Source organism: Chaetodon trifascialis, chromosome 7 (genome assembly GCF_039877785.1).
Source record: "Chaetodon trifascialis isolate fChaTrf1 chromosome 7, fChaTrf1.hap1, whole genome shotgun sequence".
NCBI classification, from domain to species: Eukaryota; Metazoa; Chordata; class Actinopteri; order Chaetodontiformes; family Chaetodontidae; genus Chaetodon; species Chaetodon trifascialis.
Genome location: NC_092062.1, coordinates 29243319 through 29267579, shown reverse-complemented (window position 1 = coordinate 29267579; position 24261 = coordinate 29243319). Strand labels below are relative to the sequence as shown.

The 24261-nt window shown below is 44.7% G+C and overlaps 3 protein-coding genes across 3 annotated transcripts; all 3 read left to right on the top strand.

Annotated features, from left to right (window-relative positions):
• Positions 1-11: 11 nt before the first annotated feature.
• LOC139333512 (C-type lectin domain family 4 member M-like) lies at positions 12-3885 on the top strand. Its single transcript, XM_070965975.1, has 6 exons — positions 12-84; positions 425-498; positions 2972-3218; positions 3315-3469; positions 3576-3688; positions 3765-3885. The coding sequence occupies exons 1-6, from the start codon at positions 12-14 to the stop codon at positions 3883-3885; spliced, it is 783 nt and encodes a 260-aa protein (XP_070822076.1).
• A 3201-nt stretch (positions 3886-7086) lies between these two features.
• On the top strand, positions 7087-8258 carry LOC139333511 (C-type lectin domain family 10 member A-like). Its single transcript, XM_070965973.1, has 5 exons — positions 7087-7591; positions 7688-7842; positions 7898-7905; positions 7960-8061; positions 8138-8258. Exons 1-5 carry the CDS (start codon positions 7087-7089, stop codon positions 8256-8258), a joined length of 891 nt encoding a protein of 296 aa, XP_070822074.1.
• Positions 8259-9464: 1206 nt separating this feature from the next.
• Positions 9465-22243, top strand: capn7 (calpain 7). Its single transcript, XM_070967262.1, has 21 exons — positions 9465-9827; positions 10139-10247; positions 11405-11562; positions 11678-11745; positions 12382-12621; positions 12758-12844; positions 13165-13291; positions 13749-13834; positions 14201-14294; positions 14406-14552; positions 14998-15104; positions 15188-15308; positions 15623-15767; positions 15996-16095; positions 16188-16323; positions 16438-16513; positions 16821-16966; positions 18434-18496; positions 18968-19098; positions 19782-19874; positions 20012-22243. Exons 1-21 carry the CDS (start codon positions 9726-9728, stop codon positions 20154-20156), a joined length of 2481 nt encoding a protein of 826 aa, XP_070823363.1. The 5' UTR covers positions 9465-9725; the 3' UTR covers positions 20157-22243.
• The last annotated feature ends 2018 nt before the right edge of the window (positions 22244-24261 follow it).

Below are 24261 nucleotides of genomic sequence, written 5' to 3'. Positions count from 1 at the left end.
TCGGCAGAACGATGGCAGCCACGGTGGAGAACGTTAACTACGCTTCAGTTGTATTCAAAGCTAACAAACGTTCCCCTCCTGGAGGTAAGTTTAGCTTTTTTAACACCAACACAGGATGTCAGAGAACTTATCGTGTTACTGTCGTTACATTAAATCCAGGTAGTTCACATTTTTGGGTCCTGATAGCTCTGACATTACATTGGTCGAGGGTTGAAGTTACATGTCAAACTGTAATCTGGTGCTCACACATGCACTTTTCTCATATACTGGATACAAACTGGTGCTCAGTATTTTTCATTTTTCTAACCAACAATGGAACTTCCACTCTGACCACAGCTTCATGGAAATATTGTCAGGCAAGAATATGCTGTTAATTTGAAATGAAGTCAAAAATAAAGGTGCCTGTCTTCTTGACACTGTCCAGTAATCAACCATGAGATCATGTCCTTCAACCTTTCAGCTAAAAAAGAGGAGGAAACTGTGTACAATGAAGTGAAGGTGCAAAGCGACACAACCGAACAAAGCGATGGTAAGTGGGAAAGAAAAATGTGAAAAACTGCTTTCAGGTTTACTTCAGCTGGGAACATTCCTCATCAGCAGTACTGCTACAACTACTACCACTACCTTGTACTGCTTTGACGGTACTCATCCCCAGCAGCTGTACACAGTGTCTGCTGTGGAGGAGCTTTGTCAGTAACCTCAATGCTTAAGTCTCATAAACTGAAGGTGGACTTTGAAAGATGTCAGTGTGTCCAGAGATGGTGTCACGCTGTTTGATGGGAAGTGTCCGCGAGTTCTACAGATTAAATGTCATGACTGTTTCACAAACTGCCATGTTGGCGCCTCAGTGAACACTGAAACGTGCTTCGCTTGCTGTAATCTTTCCTCCTGTTCATAGTGAAGGGATGCTTTTCTAATGTGCGTCCAGTGTAAGAGATGAAGGACAAAGACTTCTTTCTTCTTTCTATGTTTTCCAAACTTTATCTGAAGCTAACATGAGGCTTCAGCCGTCTCTCACTGTCTTTTTCGTATAACTCCCCTCTTGGTGTTTCCTCACAGTGTTTCCTTGTTGAGCTGCTGCAGAGGAGCAGTAACACAAAGACTGACTGCTGCACTAAGACACCCTCTAACCTGAGTTCATTCAGACCGCTAAAGCCTTAAATTTGGATTTGTCTTCTTAGTCTCAGCAGGATTCTTGTCCAACAAGAAAACTAACCACAGACGTCACCAGCGTCAGCGGTTGTCCTGCTGTTTGGGGATTCTTTGTGTCGTGTTGCTGTTGGGCATCATAGCAGTCTGTGTCTACTGTAAGTAAAAAAACAGGAAGTCCACACATTAACACAGAGCATTTATTAGCTAAAGTCAGAAGCTCAAACTATCTGCTGGCAGTTTGTTTTAACGACTATAAAAGGTTTTCTAGGTCTGTTATGAACCGGTTGATTTCTAGATATAATAGTATGTGCAGAGGGAAAGTCATTCATGAGACAGGCTTCTTGTTTATATGATGTTTATGTGCCACCTTTTGTTTATTCTGCATTGGAGAAACCCATTGTAATGCACAGCGCTGCGTCTGTGTCAATAACAATTGTTCACATGTTTTAGGGCTTTATGTTTTTTTTATTCCAAATGACGCAAATTAACCAATTTGAGATTGAATTTGTTCATTTTTCCCAAGTTAAATTGAACTCTAGAACAAAGCCTTTTAGATGGCATGGCTGATTGATTATAGGAATTCATATGAGACAGAAGCCACGACACACCTGGTGAAAGGATGGCGACAGAATCAGCTGAAAACAGGAAAGAATTAAAGGGAACTGATTTAAGTGATATTCTGTTTTTCTTCCTGTCCACATATTCCTCGATCAGACCCAAACCAACAATCCACTCGTCCTGCTAACAGGTTTTACGTCCTTTATCTTCTTCCTCTGCGCCATAGAGCTCCAACGTTGTCAGTCAGCTTTTAAAAGCACATCGATGAGCCACAGGTTGCACTGAGTCTGCCAAATGACTAATTGTAACTCTACTTAAAGGTCCAGTGTGTTGGATTCAGTGCCATCTAGTGTCAGGTTGGAGATTGCAACCACCTGGGGGTCATGAAACACACAAGACTCTCTCTAACTTGAGTCAGTGTTTGTTTTGTCCATTCTGGGCCACTGTACAAACATGGAGGTGCAATATGGTGGACTCTGTGGGAGAAGACCAGCTCCCTCTGTAGATATAAAGAGCTCATTCTAAAGCAACAAAAACACAATGATTCTTATGCTCAGGTGATTATACACTGATGAAAACATCGTGATGAATGTTATATTCATTTCTGCCAGTAGATCCCTCTAAATCTCACTCACTGGACCTTTAAGTAGGAACCCTGGGCTTTGAGCTGAGTGTCACAGGGGAAGGTGGACAAAACTGAGAAAATGATGAACACATGAGATTTGTTGATCTCAAAAAATGTAACACAATGAGAGTCTACAACATCCAAAAGACTGGAAACCCTGATGTAGGACAGAAAGGAATCACTTTACAAAGTGGCTAAATGACAAAAAGAAAATGTAAAGAATGAAATAAATGCATAAGAAATATGCACATCGTCACAATCCCTGAAGAAGGTCGTCTTCATTTTGCAGTTACAGTAAGTCCCAAGAGCGAGCAGAGCAAGTTGAAAGAAAACCAAACATTTCTACTGGGTTTGAGTCACAACCTGACAAACCTCAACCACAAACTCAGCTCAGAAAATGAAAACTTGAGGAGGGACCACGACAATCTGATGGGCCGGATGGACGAGCTGACTTATGCCTACAATGCCTCACAAAGCCAGATCACAAACCTGAGGACAGAAAAGCAGCAGCTGAAGACACACAAACAGGAGCTGGAGAAACAAAACCAGCAGCTGAAGACAGACAAACAGGAGCTGGAGAGACAAAACCAGCAGCTGAAGACAGACAAACAGGAGCTGGAGAAACAAAACCAGCAGCTGGAGAGACAAAACCAGCAGCTGAAGACAGACAAACAGGAGCTGGAGAGACAAAACCAGCAGCTGGAGACAGAAGACCAGGACCCAGAGACACACAAACAGGAGCTGGAGAGACAAAACCAGCAGCTGGAGACCGAGAGGAACATCCTCACCAAAACAATAGAAGACATGAAGACACAGTGTAATGAGCTCGTCGTTAATCGAAATCAGTGGATCATTGATGCCTACTGCCCCAAAAAAGATGGAGGTATGTTCAGAACCCATTAATTAGTTACAAGATAACCAAAATCAAAAACATGACAGTGCAGTAATGCTGTTTATTGGTTGGTCTCATTTGTTTCAGAGAGACAGTCTGAACGTTGTCCGATGGGCTGGATGTTCTTTCAGTCCAGCTGTTATGACATTCATTATGTTGAATGGAGGTCCTGGGATGAAGCTCAAACAAGCTGCAAAAGACAGAATTCAGATTTGGTTGTTGTCGTTGATGAAGAGGAAAAGGTAACGAGAAAACCTGCATGAAATGAAACAGTGTGAGCACGCTGTGAGTCTGCAGGCCACAGTGTGTTTTTCATCTAAAGTCTGATAACTGTCTCTCTCTTCTCAGACATTCATCAGAAGTGAGAGTTGGGGCAGTTCAGAAACCAGTGGATACTGGATCGGACTGAGAGTTGTAGATGGGAAATGGAAGTGGGTCGATGGAAGTGATCTGACTGAAAGGTAAGACACATGTTCCTAAACATTTTGAATCATAAAATCTCTCATCCTTGATCTAAAGGTCGTGTTCTTCCCTCAGCTCCTGGAGCCAACCTCCTGCTGACGGTCACTGTGCCATGTCTGTGAGGACCAAAGGATGGAGATCAGTGAGCTGTGCTGCCACAAACTACTGGATCTGCAAACAGAAGGCTTTAGACTGATGAACAGGACAGAAGAAGAAAGTTTCCTGTTTCCCCTGTACCACTTTGAATTGTTTGTTGCTGATTGGCCAACAGGGGGCGCTGCATCACCCATTCTCATCAAAATGATCCCATTGCTGTTTGCTTAAGCTTTTGTATTCTGATGCAAAGAATATTAACATGTAGAGGAGAAAGCTCAGTGTTTTCTGTCTATCTAAGAGCTGTTTTAGTCCATTAAACTGAATAACCAGAATTACCACCTCGTGTTTGTTTGCCTCCACCAACCAGTCAAGTTGCATTTCCATCCACGTCTGTCCAGACTGATACAACATCTGTAGTGAAGATCAGATAACACTTTATTAATCCCCCATAGGGAAATGTGGGTGTTACAGGCAGCAGCAGTATCAGAAATATAAAAAGACATTAAAATGAATAAAACAGAAAATAAAAAATCAAACTCTGTATATATACATTCTATACGAGGTGCTGCTTAGGCTCCCCACGGTCTCATGCAGGGGGTGGGATGGGTTGTCCATGATCGATGTCAGCTTGGCTAACATCCTCCTCTCACCCTCCTCCTCGATGGTGTCCAGAGGACAGTCCAGGACGGAGCCAGCTCTCCTGACCAGTTGAAGTCTTTTCCCTTCCCTCTCAGAGCTTCCACAGCCCCAGCAGACCACTGCGTAGAAACTGCAGATGCAGCCAGAGTCAGAAAATGTTTTTAACAGTATCAGCACAGTTTCAAGGTGGACGAGATTAAAGTCACCAATTCAGCATCTGAGCAAATGTGAACTATGGTCACAATCTGCTCTTCTGTTCCTGAGTTATGGTGCTGAATCATTTTATCCCATCAGACATTTGTGGGACATTTTGTCATAATTAGCGTTTGAGTTCTTGAGTTCTGGGGGGCAGTGAGTCTCAGTTATTAGGAAAGTGTCACATTGTGTGTTCTACAAAGAGGAATTCCATCTTCTTCTTTGGTCAACCTTTATTTTCTTTGTTTTGTCTGAAAACTGTAAGAATGTGGTGAAATGTCGACATGATCGGAGAAACTTTGGCATGTTTTATCATCGCTTACATTTGCGATACATGAGTAGATCTTTCTCACATGTGAAGCAGTGTTGGAACACGGCAGACAGGAAGTCGACTACATGAGTCATGACGAATGTTTGATGTCGTAATTAACACACTTTTAATCAGACTGCACTCCAACACTACATCACATCCCATAATGTTAGATTTTATATCCCATATGTCGTCACTTTGTGTCCATTAGATTATTTTATGTGTCTGTTGTTGTGGTGCCATCTTCATCTTTATTAATTACACTAAATCAATACAACCAGCAAACCAAATACAACCAGGTCCCTGTCTGCACACTCACTGAACAAAGGCTGAAGCTTTGGTGAGTGATCAACAGAACAAATCAAATAAAAAGTGGTGTGAATAACTTTCCATGAACAGACTCTGTCGATCAAACCTGTATTAACATGTCTCTATTTTAGGGCAGTAGAATCTGTGTATTTCTGACTTTGCTGCCCGGATGGTACCATTATAAGGATACTGTGGAGGAACAAACTGAAACCACTGAACTTCCTTTCTCAGCAACACGTCATTAGGTGTCAAGTTAAAAAAAAATGACTGTTAACCTCAAAGCAGAGGCACAGTGAAGACGAGCACAGTGGACAAAACACCTTCGTACGTCCAGTAACACTCTGCACTTTGAGACTCAACTTAAAAGTCTCATTTAGGAGCGCAGCAGGACTTTAAAGATTTGTTCAGGATGAACGAGGAACCGCTGGAGCTAACTGGTACTTAAAACAGTCTAATGTTGATGTGTCTGCATGTCAGAAGTTATCTGCTCTGTCTTCTTGCTTTTTGTGTGTTTGTTTGCAGTGTTTGATGCTCCTGATGACTGACAACACCTGAGCACCAACAGGACTTTCAAAGGCTTGAATTAGTTTAATTAATCAATGATTTTTCCAGTCTGCTCGAAAACATTCAGGAATAATCTACATTAAAATATAACAAAGCCCATCTTCTGCAGTATCATAGTTTCTCCAATCTGCAAACATTCAGTGTCAGCATAGAAATGTTTGCTCTGTGTGTCTTTCAGAGGAAATCAAGGAAGAAGCTGACTACGTTAATGCAGCAGGATGCACGCTGGATAAAACAGCAGCCACCTCAGGTGCACCACAAACACAATCCATTTCACAGATGTCATGATGTTCAGCACGAGATCTATTTATCAAACATGTTGAATCAGATGTGACAGTGACGAGTGTTTAAAAGCTCAGCAAACCTTTCCTTTTGTTCGCTCTTTAAAATGTGTTCAAACACCTTCCACTGTGTTGAATCTCGTTGTTGAGGTTCGTTGACTGAATTCTTATTTTTCTCTCAGGTCGGAGGTTTCTGTCCGTCGCTCAGTCTTTCACACCAATGACAGTGTGTTGGCTGATACTGTTAGTGATCGTGGCCCTTCGTATCTACTGTGAGTACCTTCTGTGTGAACGTCAGTTCAAACCAGAGCTTTTTTCTAGTTCGTCCTTGTTTAAAGGATAAACTCACATTTTTTCAGGCTTATCTTAAATCAACAGATTTGGACACTGGGACACTTTTTGCTTGATGTAATCCTTCTTCCTGTTCATACTGGCCCTGTGTGAAAATGGATTCCAGTGTTCATTTGAAGCTGATATGAAGCTTCAGTAGTCTGAGTTAGAGAAATCAAATGTGAATCATCAAAAGTTTTTTAGCCTTTTTAGTACAAAATCTCCACTTTGTGTTTCCCCGGACAGTATTTCTGTGCTGAGCTGCAGTGAAGTATCACAGAGGACATTTTGTACGAAAAAGACGGCAACTTGACTTGATTTGATGAACTGAAACTTAAAAGTGTGTTAGCTTCGGGTAAAACATGAAATGTGCTTTGGACAGAGCGAGGACTGTGGACACTGTCCCTCATCTCTGACACTGTAGGTGCATTAGGATGAAAGATGTAATTTACTGGAATGAAGGGAAAGATTACAGCAAGAAAACCCAGTTTCAATGTTCAATGTTCCATTGTGTTGAGATTGATACGCAGCATGAATCTGTCCTTTAATGTCTTCTATGACAATTTAAAACTCATACTGCGTTCTTGTATAAAATATGTTATTTAATTAAACTTGTCTTGAAAAAACATATCACCGACATCTTCCTCTGTCCGTCACTGCAGTTACTGCTGTCATGTCTGAAAACATTGCCAAGCTGACTGCAGAGAGAGACCAAACACTTCTACTGGGTTTGAGCCACAACCTGACAACCCTCAACCACAAACTCAGCTCAGAAAATGAAAACTTGAGGAGGGACCACGACAATCTGATGGGCCGGATGGACGAGCTGACTTATGCCTACAATGCCTCACAAAGCCAGATCACAAACCTGAGGACAGAAAAGCAGCAGCTGAAAACACACAAACAGGAGCTGGAGACATACAACCAGGAGCTGGAGAGACAAATCCGGCAGCTGAAGACAGAAAAACAGCAGCTGGGGAGATATAAGCAGGAGCTGGAGATAGAAAAAAAGCACCTGAAGACAGAAAACCAGCAGCTGAAGACTAGAAACCAGCAGCTGGAGACCGAGAGGAACACCTTCACCAAAACAATAGAGGACATGAAGACACAGTGTAATGAGCTCGTTGTTAATCGAAATCAGTGGATCATTGATGCCTACTGCCCCAAAAAAGATGGAGGTATGTTCAGAACCCATTAATTAGTTACAAGATAACCAAAATCAAAAACATGACAGTGCAGTAATGCTGTTTATTGGTTGGTCTCATTTGTTTCAGAGAGACAGTGTGAACGTTGTCCGATGGGCTGGAAGTTCTTCCAGTCCAGCTGTTATGTCTTTAATTATGTTGAATGGAGGTCCTGGGATGAAGCTCAAACAAGCTGCAAAGATCATAATTCAGATTTGGTTGTTGTCGTTGATGAAGAGGAGAAGGTAACGAGAAAACCTGCATGAAATGAAACAGTGTGAGCACGCTGTGAGTCTGCAGGCCACAGTGTGTTTTTCATCTAAAGTCTGATAACTGTCTCTCTCTTCTCAGACATTCATCAGAAGTGAGAGTTTGGCCAGTTCAGAAACCAGTGGATACTGGATCGGACTGAGAGTTGTCGATGGGAAATGGAAGTGGGTCGATGGAAGTGATCTGACTGAATGGTAAGACACATGTTCCTAAACATTTTGAATCATAAAATCTCTCATCCTTGATCTAAAGGTCGTGTTCTTCCCTCAGCTCCTGGAGACAACCTCCTGCTGACGGTCACTGTGCCATGTCTGTGAGGACCAAAGGATGGAGATCAGTGAGCTGTGCTGCCACAAACTACTGGATCTGCAAACAGAAGGCTTTAGACTGATGAACAGGACAGAAGAAGAAAGTTTCCTGTTTCCCCTGTACCACTTTGAATTGTTTGTTGCTGATTGGCCAACAGGGGGCGCTGCATCACCCATTCTCATCGAAATGATCCCATTGCTGTTTGCTTAAGCTTTTGTATTCTGATGCAAAGAATATTAACATGTAGAGGAGAAAGCTCAGTGCTGCCACACTTTCCTGTTACTGTCTTTTTCTTCCATCTTTCTGCTCATTGAAAATGTCAGCAGCATTATCACAGCAGGCTGATGTCACATGTTTGAACAGGATGAACAGAAGCTGATCAGGCCTCAGTGTGTTGTGTTTCTAATGCTTACACATCAGTCACAGACAATATCTATTTTATTTTTTTATTTTTATTTTTATTTTCATTTGGTCTAGGAACTGAAATAAAGTGGGTGGGTGGGGGGGATTATTTCAAAATGCTTAAACTCATGTCAAATTCTATATTTTCCATTGTGCTAGGAATTTAGGATTTTTCCACTCTGATCAAAACATAATAAGATTTCAATTTATTTTCCATCAATCATCATAATGTAGAGTAAATATTTGAAAACCAATAATATAATTGTATTGTAATTAATTTTAATTGTTGTTAATTGGCAGAATGGAGCACTGGATACCTTTGACCATCAATTTCCGATCAGGTGATGTTTGAATGCACGCGGACGTTTGTGCCAAGTTTGAAGAAAGTCCCTCAAGGCGGGCCTGAGATGTCGCATTCAAGAGAATGGGACTGAATTTATTACATATGTTAAAATGCATTCTGTCAAGTCGATGATAACGTTTAAAACTATCCAGACGACAGATTTGTAGCTTTCTTTTGATGTACAACTTAAGCTTGTGGCCATGAGACTTACATTCAGCCAGGACTTGCAGGACTGCAGTTTCATGCCGGTTTGAGTTGAAACGGTTGCACATGTCACAGTTCATGTAGAAATTTGTTATGAATTGCTTGGTTGTTATGGCCTGAGGAATACCAATATGTCTTAATAAATGAGGTGTATATGCCGTTCTTCTGATAAAACTAACGACAATCATAACATTTTAAAGTTCGGCACTGTACTGTCGAAACTGTGAAAATTAAAAATATCGAATAAAAATGCTAATAATTGTTCCTACCTGCACATGAATGCAACACACTAGTGGTATGGCGGAATCCTCTAATGCGCCTGCGCGAATCGTGTCACCCGGAAACAACATGGTTGTTTTGGTATTCGGTTGTAGTCATCTGTCAAGGGATGAAGGAAACTTTAACTAGGCAGTTTTCTCCACGGGTTTAAAGACGCGGCCCGGGGTTATCTTTATTATGCTTTGTTCGAGTTGATGAAACGAATTCTAATTCGAGTTAAGGACACACATTTTGTTAATTTGGCAAATTACGGTAGCTAGCGGTTAGCTAGCTTATTCGCTGGCTAACGGCTTGTCACTCTGTCAACAAGTTGTGCTGAGCATGGACTGTACGGCGCTGGAGCTCGACGGGGTCAAATTTGCCAAAACAGCTGTCACCTACGACCAGAATGGCAAATATAACGAGGCTGTGTTTTATTATAAGGTACGTGTCTATACATGTAAACCTGACAGGCGTAAACAGTTGCTACCGGTCAATGTTAGCACTTAACCTAGCTTATTTCACCGACAAGTAAACGTTCACTTTTAGTTACACGTTAAGTCACAGCTTTCCACTTTGGATTGTACCTAGATGTAAATATAATTACATTAAAAAGGAGATGAAGAAATCTCTTAATTTTCACATTACAGTAGCATTTAATTTGTAATAAATAGATGTTATAAATCTGAGACGGTCACTGGCAGTTAATAGCTGTGTCTTTTTTAATAAGTCTGTCTTTGGATGTTTTGCCGTAGGAGGCAGCCCAGGCCCTCATATATGCTGGCATGGCAGGGTCCAAACTGGAGGGAATCCAGGACAAAGTGAATGAGTACCTGGATCGGGTCCAAGCCCTTCACAATGCCGGTAGGCTCACCTGACCTGTCCTGTCATTTTTCTGCTCCTTCACTGAGCTGATGCTCTTCATCAGGTGACATATGGACAGCAGCTGAGACACTGGGAGTTCAAGGGCACTAAGACAGGGAATCAAACCTGCACAGATTCCCCTGCTAACTGCTTGCACACACTGTTTTCACGGTTTTACTCAGAATCATGTTGCCTCACAGTTGCACACATGTGCAAACACACGGTCGATTCACTTCACATTTCTTTTAATTGTTAAGCTCAATATATTCTGTCGTGGTTTTCCATTGTAAATATTGCAGCACAATAACTTGATACCCCTCCTCTTTACAAATCAAATCAGCTAATTTGAACAGCCAAATCATTTTCCAGAGCTCATTAAGTGTTTTTGTTTCAGATACATTTAGTTCAGTTTCATGGTGCCTCCCCTCCCTTTAGCCTTTGTTGGACGTATGTTATCAGTATGTTGAGACTGCATATAGCTCGAGTCTGGAAAGATGGACAAACAGCATTGTATTCACAGGACAAGCTGCCGGAAAGCAGGGACGTTTTTTTCTGTCTTTCCTGACTTTAGTCTTGAATATGTGAATGAAATTGTCGAGGACTGTCACTGAACGGGCCCTGAGGACGTACTTTCTCATATGCTGTCTGAGTACTTTTTTCCATGACTCGCCTCACACTGTGTGTGTGTGTGTGTGTGTGTGTGTGTGTGTGTGTGTGTGTGTGTGTGTGTGTGACCACAGACTGTGGGTGTGTCGTGTTTTGTAGCACAGCCAGTGGATGACTAGTTCAGTTTAATTTATTTTTTATGTTTTCATGGCTTGTGTTTATGTGGTTCTATTTTTTTAAGCCATCCAGAAAAAATATGTAAAATAAACATTTTTCATGTTATTCTTGAAATATCCAACTCGGTCTTAAGCTGCGTCTGCCCTCATTGATGTGAATGGGGTGGACAAAACATGAGAAACATATGAACAGACAGATCGTCAGTCTGAGTCTTGATGGCAGGTTCGGCTATTTATTTCATCTTCAGAATCACTGCTCATGAAGTCATCAAAGTGGGATTTATGTCTTAATTAAGAGACATCCTCCTTTGCCATGTAGCCTCTCTCTGTGGACAGATTGTCTCTTATGTGTCCTCTCTGTTGCTTTGACCCCAGGCCAGGCACAGAAGAGTGACCCGCTGAAGTCCCGGCAGCAGGTGGACCTGGAGCGCGCCCACTTCCTGGTCACCCAGGCCTTCGAAGAAGACGAGAAGGGGAATGACGATGAAGCCATTGAACTGTACACTCAGGCTGTGGAGCTGTGCATTAACACTGTAGGTCTCTCTCTTTGTCGTCCCTCTCAGGGACAGCGACTCGCGTTCGCTCTGTCTTCTCTCACATTATTCACACTCGCTTCCTCATTTGTTTCTCCTTCTGTGTTTGCAACAGTCCAACGAGACGTCGGACCAGGCGCTGCAGACCAAGCTGAAGCAGCTAGCGCGTCAGGCTTTAGACAGGTACGTCCTCTACAGCGCAAGTAGTCTGTGCTGGGACTCCAATGTTGACTGGAAGCATTTCAGAGCTAGCGTGTCTTCAGGCAGCCTGTTTTGGCCTTGAGTTGGCTTCAAATGATAACTTTGCATTTTAAGAAATAAATCTGAGAGAAACCCCGCTAAAATAGCTAATCAGCGCACTCTGGTTTGTTGGCAATAAATTAAGAAGAATCACATTAGCAGATATTATTTTTGGCAGATTACATTTGTTTTCATATCGCTGTATTTGTGCAGTGACTGGAATGCAAGTTTTGTTGTAAGTGTGATTTAAAAAGTCACGATTAATACATCAAAAGTTCTGATAATAAGCTCAGGCTTATAGAAACACTCAGAAGAGAACTGTGTTTGTCAGAGGTGGACGTCACTACAGTGAAAACAGACCGGGGGTGTAAAGAATCTGGATATTTGACATATTGAAGAGATGGCAGCAGTTTACTGATGGACACAGGATACATGTACATGGAAGATACAGCTGAACGTCCAGTAGATGGCAGCAAGGTCCACATCACGGTCCACATGTCTGGTCTTTTTTTATCTTCTGGAAGAGAAACTCGGTTCTCCATGATGACTGTAACATCCTTCTCCACTATATTCTGTCAGGGCGGAGGGTCTAAAAGAATCTCAGTCCAAATCAACTCCAGGTCACACTCAGGACAGGACGGGACCTTCTGGAGCCAAGCCCAGCAGCGTGGGCAGTTCTGGGGGGCCGGTCCGCCAGTTTTTCCCCCTTGGGTCAGACTTCACCCTCCATGACCGACCGCAACCCCAGCCGGTCCGGGCGGTGCAGTCCAGCGAGCCCCACGGTCAGCGCTACACGTCCGAGGAGATCGAGGTGCTCAGGTGAGACCTGGACACTCGCTTCCACACAAAAACACACCTGTGACAGGTCACACCACGAGCCGCCACACTGGCTGAAATGAACGCTTTCTTTTTGAAGCTGCTCTGCTTCACTGACGTTGTCCTTTTGAATCGATAGGAGCACCTCAACTATCAATGGCATCGCCTACGTGCCCTTCATGAGCGTGGACCTGAGGGAGCGCTTCGCCTTTCCAGTCCCTTTCTCGTAAGTTCAGTTCTCTTTTTAAGGTTAGCAGCGCTCAAAGCTAACGGAAAAGGCCTCTCAGGTCGTCACAGCAGTCGGACAGTTAGAGATCTGCTTTACATTTGGTCATTTTTCCTCAACAAACTGCATTGAAGGTATCTTCATCTGTGCTTCCACTGTGATGAAATGAGACACAGAGGCAGACTGTAGGATGACGTTTGTGTGATTTGATTGGCTGTTTTTTGACATTATGCTTCACTAAGCGTGCAGGTAAACTGAGCACTTGCATGCACAGCATGAAACACTAACCAGCCGATGTTTTTTTGCATTTTTCTCATCAGGGACAAAACAGGGAAACTGGCACTGTCCCCCAAACAGAAAGCCATCTTCTCCCGCTGGGTCCGGCCCGACGAGATCTGCAACAACCCCACCATGATCATGTCTGTGTCCAGCTTCAGCATCAAGCAGGTCAGAGCAGGATTCAGCTTCTGTGTGCTGAGCACCAGCTCTTTTCAACCGTCTTTAGTGGTAGTGTAGGCAAACTGGCCAAACTGTGCATTAAATAATGTCATGAGGTTCTACTTTTGTTCTCTGCATCTCTGTATTTTTGGAGGAAGGTTGGGAAAGAGGGTGTAGCTGTACTGTATGTCAGTGCATAAACTTGCTTGAATTCAGCCAGTAGAGGGCAGCATCGCCACACAGAAGGATCTTCATGTTGGACATGTGAAAATAAGCTTTGGAGGTGAAACATTCAGAATCCAAACGCAGTGAAACTGTCAGCTCGGTTTGGTGCTCTCTCTCTCTCTCTCTCTCTCTCTCTCTCTCTCTCTCTCTCTCTCTCTCTCTCTGTCTCTCTCTCTCTCTCTCTCTCTGTGTAAATGTGTTCTCTGTGTTCATTGATGTGATCCTCTCTCCTTTCGTCCAGACGGTGGTGTCTGACTGCTCCTTTGTGGCGTCGTTAGCCATCAGCGCGGCCTATGAGAGGCGCTACAACAAGAAACTCATCACCAGGTACCGTGTGTGGCCTCTGTGTTTGACTGGTGTAACTGAAGGCAGATACAGACGTGTACATAAGCTTCAGTTCACCTGAAGTGGCAGCATTTTGTGCTGCTGTTCAGTATCTTTGAATTTGACTCATTTCAGACCAAATAAACTAAAATATTCTCTTATGGAATGGAAACAATATGATGTTGTTGTATATGTACTTAAACTGTTGCAGCATCAGGACAAAGAAGTTATGTCATCAAAGAGGCTGCACATCTGCAGCATCTGTCCATCGCAGCCTCTAGCCTTTTAGATAAAGACAAACATGGGAGCAGCATAAATACATTAAACAGATAAGACTCAACCGAGTGTGTGTATGTGTGTGTGTTACAGCATCATCTACCCTCAGAACAGACGAGGAGAGCCAGAGTATAACCCCTGTGGGAAGTACATGGTCAAGCTTCACATCAACGGAGTTCCCAGGAAGGTAAAAGAGGAGTGCCCAGCGGCCGAGCAGCACACAGCTCGTCCTGCACATTTCACAATTCACATTTCTCAGTTTGCGTCCGTCAGTCCGGCCGCCCGTCTGTGTCTGCAGGTCATCATCGACGACTTCCTGCCGGTGGATCGTAACGGAGAGCTGCTGTGCTCCTACTCCAGCAACAGGAACGAGCTCTGGGTCTCCCTGATAGAGAAGGCCTACATGAAGGTGATGGGAGGCTACGACTTCCCCGGCTCCAACTCGGTGAGTGGAGGTGGAGGAAGCAGGAGAGGAAACGACCGTGAAATGAGTCATTTCAGCTGCTGTGATGAAGAGTCAGGCGCCAGAGGAGCCACAGGAGTATGATCAAAGTAGAAATGTGAGGCAGGGATTCGCTGACAGCGAGGAGCAAAATCTGTGATTTAGAAAGGCTTTAAAGTTTAAAATAGTATTTTCTGTGTTATTGAAAAAGTTGTTTATATCTTCCTTTGTGCTTGGCAAGTCTGGAAGTGTATAATAAGACACATCCGATCACGCTGAGGTCTTGAAAGGTTTGGATTTTGAACAAAACCTTAAAGGAAGTTTTCTAAGATATCAGCAGCCGCTTTGCTCAGCAGCTCTGAGCAGACGCCATCGTGAACGCTCACCGAAGTCTGCTCTGTCGTGAGGTTGTGAGGAAGTCAGATGATTCATATTTGCTCTGTTACAGAACATCGATCTGCACGCGCTCACTGGATGGATCCCTGAACGCATCGCCATGCACTCAGACAATCAGTCGTTCAGCAAGAACGACTCTTTCCGCATGCTGTTCCAGAGGTGAGCAGCGCTCCCTCCGACTTCTGTTCCTTTCTCCTTTCCTTTCCCTGCTCACGTCCGCTTTCATCCTCCCTCTGTGTCAGGTTCCACAGGGGTGACGTCCTCATCACCACGGCAACGGGGGTGATGTCAGATGAGGAAGGGGAGAGATGGGGTCTAGTGCCAACACATGCCTACGCTGTTCTCGACATCAGGGAGTACAAGGTTAGCATAGTTAAGCTAGCATTAGCATCTTATCATACGCACATAGAGGGAATGTGTAAAACTAAACTTGCGGTGTTAGCTTAGCCTCACATGGACAACATGTTAGCATCCCAGTCAGCACAGCTTGAACAGCCAGCAGTCGAACTTCCTGTCCTTCCATCTGCTGCACGTGTTTTAACTGTGTGTGTGTGTGTGTGTGTGTGTGTGTGTGTGTGTGTGTGTGTGTGTGTGTGTGTGTGTGTGTGTGTGTGTGTGTGTGTGTGTGTGTGTGTGTGTGTGTGTGTGTGTGTGTGTGTGTGTGTGTGTGTGTGTAGGGGATGCGTTTCCTGCAGCTGAAGAATCCGTGGAGTCACCTGCGGTGGAAGGGGCGTTACAGCGAGCGCGACGAGAAGAACTGGACCCCCGAACTCCTCAAATACCTCAACTTTGACCCCAAAACAGCACAGAAGTTTGATAACGGTGTGTTTTTAGCTCGTGCCTTTAAATGTTCCTTTGTGTGTTGTAGTTGAAATGATGGAGCATTAATGAAATCACAACAATGAGTCAGAGAAATCTGCTTATTTGTGTAGCACTGCCATCTGAAAGGTGAGGGACGGGGGGCTAAGAGCGGCGAGTCGTCCCCAGCAGCGGCGCCTCTGAAGCCAGCGCTCTGTCAGATACAAATGATGCGTATGTTTTCCTCTCCAGGTGTTTTCTGGATCTCATGGGAGGACCTTTGCCAGTACTATGATGTCATCTACCTGAGCTGGAGCCCCGCCCTGTTCAAAGAGTCGTCCTGCATTCACAGGTGTGTGCTTCGTGAAGGTTTGCTGAACATTGAACAGAACGATGCGCAGACTCACTGTGACGTGTGCGCTCTGGGTTGTGTGTCGTCTGCAGCAGCTGGGATGGGAAGCAGGGCCCAGTGAAGGACGTCTACAGCCTGGCCAACAACCCCCAGTACAAGCTGGAGGTGCAGTGTCCAGCAGGGGGCGCTGCTGTGTGGGTGCTGCTCACCAGACACATCACTGACAAGGTGATGAAGATGAGGATGTGTTCGGTTCTGTTCGCGCCTCAGTGCCAAGGATGCTACGATGTGATCCTGTGAGGTTTATTTCTCTTAATGTCTGCTCTCTCTCTGTTCCTCCAGGACGACTTTGCACAGAACAGGGAGTTTATCACCCTCGTCGTTTACAAGACAGACGGGAAGAAGGTTTACTACCCAGGTGAGCTCCGATCGACGCCTCAGAGGACGTTTTCCCTCTGAAGCGCCGCGCTGTGAGATTTGCTCTGTGGATTTGTGGCAGCAGGAGTTTGAAGGCTGCGCTTTGTCACCACTTTAATTTCTGCATTTCACAGCCGCACACAGCTTTAAAGAAAGATGAGTCCGTCTCAAACCCCCAGCTTCTCTGCAGCTCTCTGTTCACAAACACAGCTTTTCTCCCCTGAAACAGACTTTCATTTAACAGGGCGAAGAGGTCAGCTGGCCTCTGCTTCCTCACTGTGAATTAACTCTGCTGGCTCCCCCCACAGCGGACCCCCCTCCCTACATCGATGGCATCCGCATCAACAGCCCACATTACCTGACCAAGATGAGGCTGACCAGCGCGGGGACGCACACCTTCACACTGGTGGTTTCCCAGTATGAGAAGCAGAACACCATCAACTACACGCTGCGGGTGAGAAAGACTTCTGGAAGAGTTTTGATCTGACAGGAAGCTTCTTGTTAAACAAAGTCACACATGAACAGCATCGTGTTTTTATACACATCTGCACGTTTGGATCCACTTTGAGGTGTCTGCAGGTTTGAAAAGTCTTAAAAGCACTTCCAGAAACGCTCACAGGACATTAAAAAGGCTTAAATATTGTCCTCTCTCATGCTGTACACGGTTCGCTCTGGAAGCTTTGCGAGCTGTCAGATGTTCCACTCGTGGGGTTGTTGAGACGGTCGATTGTGCTGCAGCCTGTTTTTTGTGAAGCTCCATCAAATGCTGTCACGGCTGCAGCTGCAGGAAGCTCACCGTGCCACAACGGACAAGAGTCCAATTAAGCAAAAACTTCAAAAAATTCATTTTCTGTTGCTTTATCCAGCTTCAGGTCACATCGATGTAGTCGTCTCATTAGAGATTATCATCATGTGCAATGAAAGCAGTGACTAACGTGGTATGATCATGTCTGCACCGTGTTGTTCCTCGTGTCCACCTCTTTGTGTACCGTGCCAAGCTGTCCTAGTCTCCGTGGACCGCTGGACGTGGACAGCCAGCTGTTTGCAGCTTCTCAGCTGGATGTGTTTGAGTCTTTAAGTGAAGTCTCACAGCGTCCGTCATCCATGCTGCAGCGTTCCTGCATCGACTGCTCGCTCCTCCGTGATGCCCTTCTCTTTGTCTTGGAGGCAGTCCTTGCTGATGCAGGAGGCTCGTCAGCTGATCCAGTCCTCCTGAGCCTTCCGGGCTCCGCAGTCCTCGCTGTCTCCTCGCCGTGCGTCCTCTCCTTTCAGTCCTTCAGCGCTGAGCCAGAGTGTCGTCTCTTCTGTCCTCTTCTCCTCTTCCTGTGTGTTTGACCCAAATCTCTTTCTTGTCTTTTATAATTCATGCGCTCCTCCTGCCAGCTGCAGCGAGCGTTTGCACTGAAATGGCTCATTAAAAACACACATGCAGCCTGCACACGTGTCCGCTGTGTTTCATACGTGTGCTGATGTTTCGTGGCTGTAACAGCATCTGAACTCTCTGCTCTCGCCCTCTCAGCTCAGATCAGTGCCTCTCTTTGAAAATCCTCCGGAGAATAACTGATTCAAGCGTCTCTTGTTCACCAGAGATCAAAGCAGCAAACGTGATGTCTTTGAGCGGAGCGGCGCAGATATGAAAGCTGTGTTTAATGTGCAGATAGTCATGAGTAAGTGAACGGTACAGCGCAGAATCCACCCTGTGGAAACACGCCGCGCTTTGTCTTACAGCAGCTGATAATGAATCTGTTCATGTTTATATTTCATGGTTTAAACACCGCTGCAGTTACACCCAGCATTTATTCCAGTCCATTCATTTTTCCTTTGTTTGTCATCCTGTTGTCATATATAAATGTGATGTTTGCCCTGTCTGTGTGTAATAATAACGATACTGATGATAATACCAGGTGTTTTTTCTTTCCAGGTGTACTCTGGATGTAAATTCACCTTCTCCAAGATCCCAAATCCTTTCACCCAAAGCAAACGGGTATGTTGTTCACAAAGAGATCCAGTCCCAGGCTGTAAAACATGAACACTACCTCTACCCAACTGAAAACAGTAGATTTAATCTTTGAGCTCATCAGCTTCATTCATTTTTGAAAATATCTGCTTATTCTGAATCTGACGCTGCAACACGATGTGGAACACTCCACTGAGCTGTGCACGAGATACTAAAACAATTTAGCTTACTCGTGCGCTCGTTTTAGTATCTCATGCGCACCTTTTTGTATCCTTGTGCGCAAAATTTTGCTTAAACGTGCACACATTTTAGTATCTCATGCGCTCGTTTTAGTATCTTGTGTGCACAATATAGTTTTTTTTGTTCTTCTTGGCACTTTAGGGGCTCCGTATAAAGATTAGATTACTGCATGGACGCAGGGACACTTGAGGATTGATTCAGTCTTGTTTCACACAGAGTCCAACACGACCTGCTGTCATTGTCTGTGTTTGTCTTCAGATTAACGGCCAGTGGAAGGGGCTCAGCGCCGGAGGCTGCGGGAACTACAAGGACTCATACAAACACAACCCCATCTATCAGATGAACCTGGAGAAGTCTGGACCGCTGCTCGTCGAGCTGCGAGGATCCAGGTCAGGCTGACATCACCTGGGACGGATCTTTAAATCATGGTTTTGCTCAGTTCAGTTCCTCGGTTTGATTTCCTGACTCGTACTGTCCAGCTGAATCCAGATGAGGGACACGAGCAGCTGATTGAAATGTGGACTCAGACACATTTGAGTCAGCTTCAGCATCAGAAGAAATGAGTCATTTATGGGTTTCTACATGTCGAAACTGAATCTCATAGATGTAATAACACACCTTATCAAACACGCATCAGTCGCGTCGGAATCAGACTGGTGATACTTGAATTGATATCGTAGCATCCTCCATTATGAGATGCTAATCCACGCTAACACGTCAGAGACGTCGCCATGGCTGATGTCATTTCATTCCACTGGAGTTTAAATAATTCTGCCCGGCTTATTAAATGACTCAGTGACTTTTCCACAGGGGACCAACACTTAATGATGGTCTGGATCTGTCTGTCTGTCTCAGACACACACACACACACACACACACACACACACACACACACACACACACGGTCGGGGATGAGTGAGGCCTGTGTGATGACTAATGTTCGGTTGCACGTTGCGTTCGCCGTCTGCCGTCACGTCTGCACGAAACATTTGCATAACTGTCGTGAAGTCATGCAGTGAGGTCGGTGCCTCTGCGTGTGTGTGTGTCAGTGCCTCTGCGTGTGTGTCTGCAGGCAGTACAGCGTTGGTTTTGAGATGGTGACGGTGTCGACGGTGGGGGATCCGGGCCCGGCCGCCTTCCAGAAGAAGAGCAGCGGAGATTACAGGTACAGCTCAGATCAACATCAACTGTCTTTTCCACAGGAAGTTCAACACAAAGCAGCACGATGAAGATGAAGCTGAAGCTGAAGCTGAAGCTGAAGCTGAAGCTGAAGCTGATGTGTGTTAACGTCTCTTTTTCCAGATGTGGCTTCTGCTACATGGAGGTGGACCACGTCCCAGCAGGCATCTACAACATCATCCCCACCACCTTCCTGCCCAAACAGGAAGGACCCTTCTTCTTGGACTTTGCCAGCACCTCAGCAGTCAAAGTCTCCCAGCTCCAATGAAGACGGAGCAGGAGGGAGGGGGCCGGATCAGCAAAGGGGGGCTGGAACGGGTGTGAAGGAGGCCTCGATACAAGGGGGCAGCCTCACTGAGGTACTGATAGCACGCGGCTACAGTGAAGGAATTATTGATTAGGAATCACCAAACTTCAACATGGAATGAAACCCATTAACAGTGAACACGTTTAAGGACTCAATGAAATACACCTGCACCAAAATGAACTAAACACAGTGACGTTGACCAGAGCTCCTCCTTTTGCCAAAATCAGAGCGTCATGGCTCTGATCAGAGGGTGAGACCTGATGCCTCATGAGGTGACGGAGACCACACATTCAGGATGTGGAGGAGTAACTAACAGGGTTGAAGTCGACGTCTTCTCAGGTTCAGTTCTGCTGCAGTGAGCACCTCAACGGTCCAGAGTCCCTGCAGAGGACGCCGCCTCGCTGCGCTCCTGCTCTGGGCTCTTTCACGGGTTTCATACAGACGTCCATCAGCAGCGCTCTTCCAGCTTCGTGCCAACGGTTTCCTCTTTCGACGTGTCACAGAGCAGCTCCTGAGAGAAATGATCTCCCAGAGCTGGACCGGCCTGAACCGGAGGACTGAGCCAGACCTGATCCCAGGCGTCACTGCTGGACCTCGCTGATGCTCCCGTGTCTGATGGTTCAACGTCTGAAGTGAAGCCTGCATCCATCCCTCCCTCCAGGCGGGCGGATGGGTGTAGAAAGGTTGATGATGGCGTCTCAGAGAAAGAGAGACGTGTCCCGCACAGCTGATGTGAAATGACAGCTGTCTCCTGCTGTCTCCAGTCACTTCCTGCAAAGCTGAAATGGCTGGTTTGCTTTTCTTCAGCTTCCTACACGTCACATTATCGTTTGTGTAGAAATCAAACTGCTCACAGATATAAAACCAGATAAACCAAATAACACGAGGCAGGACAGGAGACCAGCTCGTCTGGAGACGCTCACTGCAGCTCAGCCTGAAGAAGAAGAAGAAGAGGTTTGATACTGACAGCCTCGATGCGGGACGTCTCGCAGAGTGCAGGAAACTTTAATGAACACACGATCGCTCTTCCTCATCAGACGCGGGGACGTCGTCGTCCAGTTTGTCTCCCAGGACTTCGACAGTCCGTCAGGTGGAAGGACGGTTCGTTTCCTTCAACGACAGAAGGTTTTTATTCTCAGGAGCAGAGCAGCAGCGCAGGGAGTCCAGTGTGGCAGCAGCTGAGTGATTCTCCACGTCGTCTGTCACACACCTGCGCTCCACCCGTGTGTGTGTGTGTGTGTGTGTGTGTCAGTGTCAGTGTTTGTCTGTCTGTCTGTCGGCCTCCTGCAGGTAAAAATGTAAAGGTGGTGCTGAGTACGTGTCCTCCGTTTACTCTGTGGATATGCTGCACTTTGTTTGATCCAAATGAAAATGTCCTCTGTGGATGCTGTGTGTGTGTGGATGCTGCGTGTGTGTGTGTGTGTGTGTGTGTGTGTGTGTGTGTGTGTGTGTGTGTGTGTGTGTGTGTGTGTGTGTGTGCGTGCGCGCGTGCGCGCGCGCGCGTGCGTGCGTGCGTGCGTGCGTGCGTGCGTGCGTTGAGGCTGATGTGCACGTGGTCGCGCTGAGCGTGCTGCACACCTGGAAGCTGCTGTCTGCGCTGAATGCAGCGAGTCTGCAGCCGTGATTCATTCTTTCCTCATCGGATTGATCGTTTAGCCTGTAAGATGTTCACATGTGGAAAACGTCCATCATAAGGTGACAGAGCTGAAGCTTCCTGGACGGTTTCTGACTGTTCGGTTTAACTTGACCTTGTTCCATCGTCACATCCTGTCGCCCAGCTGGAGCTCTGATCAGCTGGTTCACTCATGATGACTGTTGAAAGTAGAATAAAGCTTTAAATATCCATCGCCAAGCACTTCTGTCAAATGTCCACGTGTTGATCGATGATGGATCATCAATGCTCTGAATGTCATGTCTGTTTCCACTTCCTGTCTCATTTAAAGACGCAGCGGGACAATCTGTTGTCTGAATGTTGACGGACCGTTTGCAGAACTTGCACTAAATGTTGGACCGATGTGTTCAGATGTGAATACAGAAAATGGAATCTGCTTCTGTCTCTGCGCTTTCTTTTATGTGGGGGAGCAGGGGGCTTTTATTTTGATAGGGCAGCATCCATCAGATTTAGTTCATGCAGCCTCTGAAGTCACCATGTGATGTCATTCAGGTGCGTGTTTTCATCAGAGAACTCAGAAATTCACACCTGGAAAATTTGTGAAATATTGGCCTTTTTGGGGGAAAATATGTCTTACTAACACACACCTGTTGAGACACACACACACACACACACACACACACACACACACACACACACACACACACACACACACACAGGTTTAAATGGCTATTAAGGTAAGTTTCCACACCTGTGATCGTTGGCTGCAGCTGGAAGAAGAAAGGTAAGATGTTAAAAGGTCCAACAGTTCAGAATGTTTAATTGCACAACGCAGAAGAAAATAAATATTCCATTTTTATTTATTTATTTATTTATTCATTTGGATTTTTAGTAAACTGCTATCTTAAACTACAAAAGCCATCGTTACTGGAAAACATGAGTTAGCTGAAAAACTGAATTAGCCATCAGCAGTCAGTCGAGATAAATATATAAAAACTGGGGGGGGAGAACTGAAATCATAATAATAATGTAAAATATCTGTGAAATATATAGGTTCATATGGTTAAATTAAAACAAAAGAAAAGAAAAATAGTTTAGAAAATTAAAATATTCAAACCTTTTGTCGGAGCTTTGAAAAGGGAAAAACGCAAGAAAAGCAAAATAGAAGAAATTCTGTTGACATGTTAAATGAAATGATTTTATCAGAAACGAATCATTTGAAGCTGCTGAATATAAACCTCAGTCTGATCGATGACAGAGTTCATGTCGGGTTGAAACTCATAATGTCGCTCAGTCACACGTGGAAAACCAGAAAAACCTGGAAAACGTTCCTCTTTCAATGGGGTTTGATGATTAGAAGAATATTTGCAGATTTCAGGGCGTCTCTGCGTCACTTCCTCAGATTTACCTGCAGTTTGAAGAACCTTCTCTGCGTCGCTGGTAGAATGTGACTTGAACCAGTTCAAGCCTCTAAAGATGAGCCTCAGACTGATGTTCCAGCTGCTTGTTGGTTAAAAACCGGACTGCCTAAAAAAACCCTTTAATGATTGAAATCATGGAGCAAAAGACCACGTTAAAGTGAGAGGAGCAGAGAGTCTTTCTGAGAGACTCAAGTTTCAACGAACCCAAGTCAGCTTCAGTCTGTGAATCCAGTTCAGACGAGGACCGTGAAGGTGACAAACAGCCACGAAAGACGCAGAGATGCAGGAAGTGACTCAGATACACATTCTGGTATAAAACACAGCTGATGAGCAAAATGTTTCCTCCATGTCGTCATTCCGACCCTCAGATTACTTCATTTATTTTCTCAAATGAGTGTTAATTAGTGGCCACAAAACACTTTACCAACACGTTTCTTAATTTGCCCTAATTTGTTAACAAGCTCAAAAACTGAATTAAAGTCAAGCAGCAGTAAATAAAGGAGAAAAATATCTGAACATATCTACTGACATTCTGTTTTTTATTGTCAGAAAATCCCACAAAAAGACCCAAAACAGCGAATTCATCCATTAAAGAAATGTCTGATAGATCTAAAGATTTACATCCAGCCTCATCCTTCAATCTGAGGGAACTAAGTACGTTTTTTTAGGGCATAAATTATCATTCTGGGGGATTTTTTTCAAATTTAAGTGCACAAATAACCAACATACTGCCGCTGAGGCTTAAACTGCAGAAACATTATTCCTTATTTAAACACAAATAAAGCCAGTAGTTATCAATGCTAATGCTAAACCAGCTACAAACAGTGAAAAAATTAAATGATTCATTTAACAAGCCTCAAACATTCAACGCCAAACTGTAGTTCGGTTAGCTCGATGTTGTAAATTCTTCCATCAGCCTGTAAAAATCTTAAACAATCTTTCGCTCCACATTCAGAAAACTTTTATCTTCAAAACTTTTTTTAATCCGTCAGAGGATGTGTCATAAAGCTCCAGAGCTCAGTCTTCTTACTGC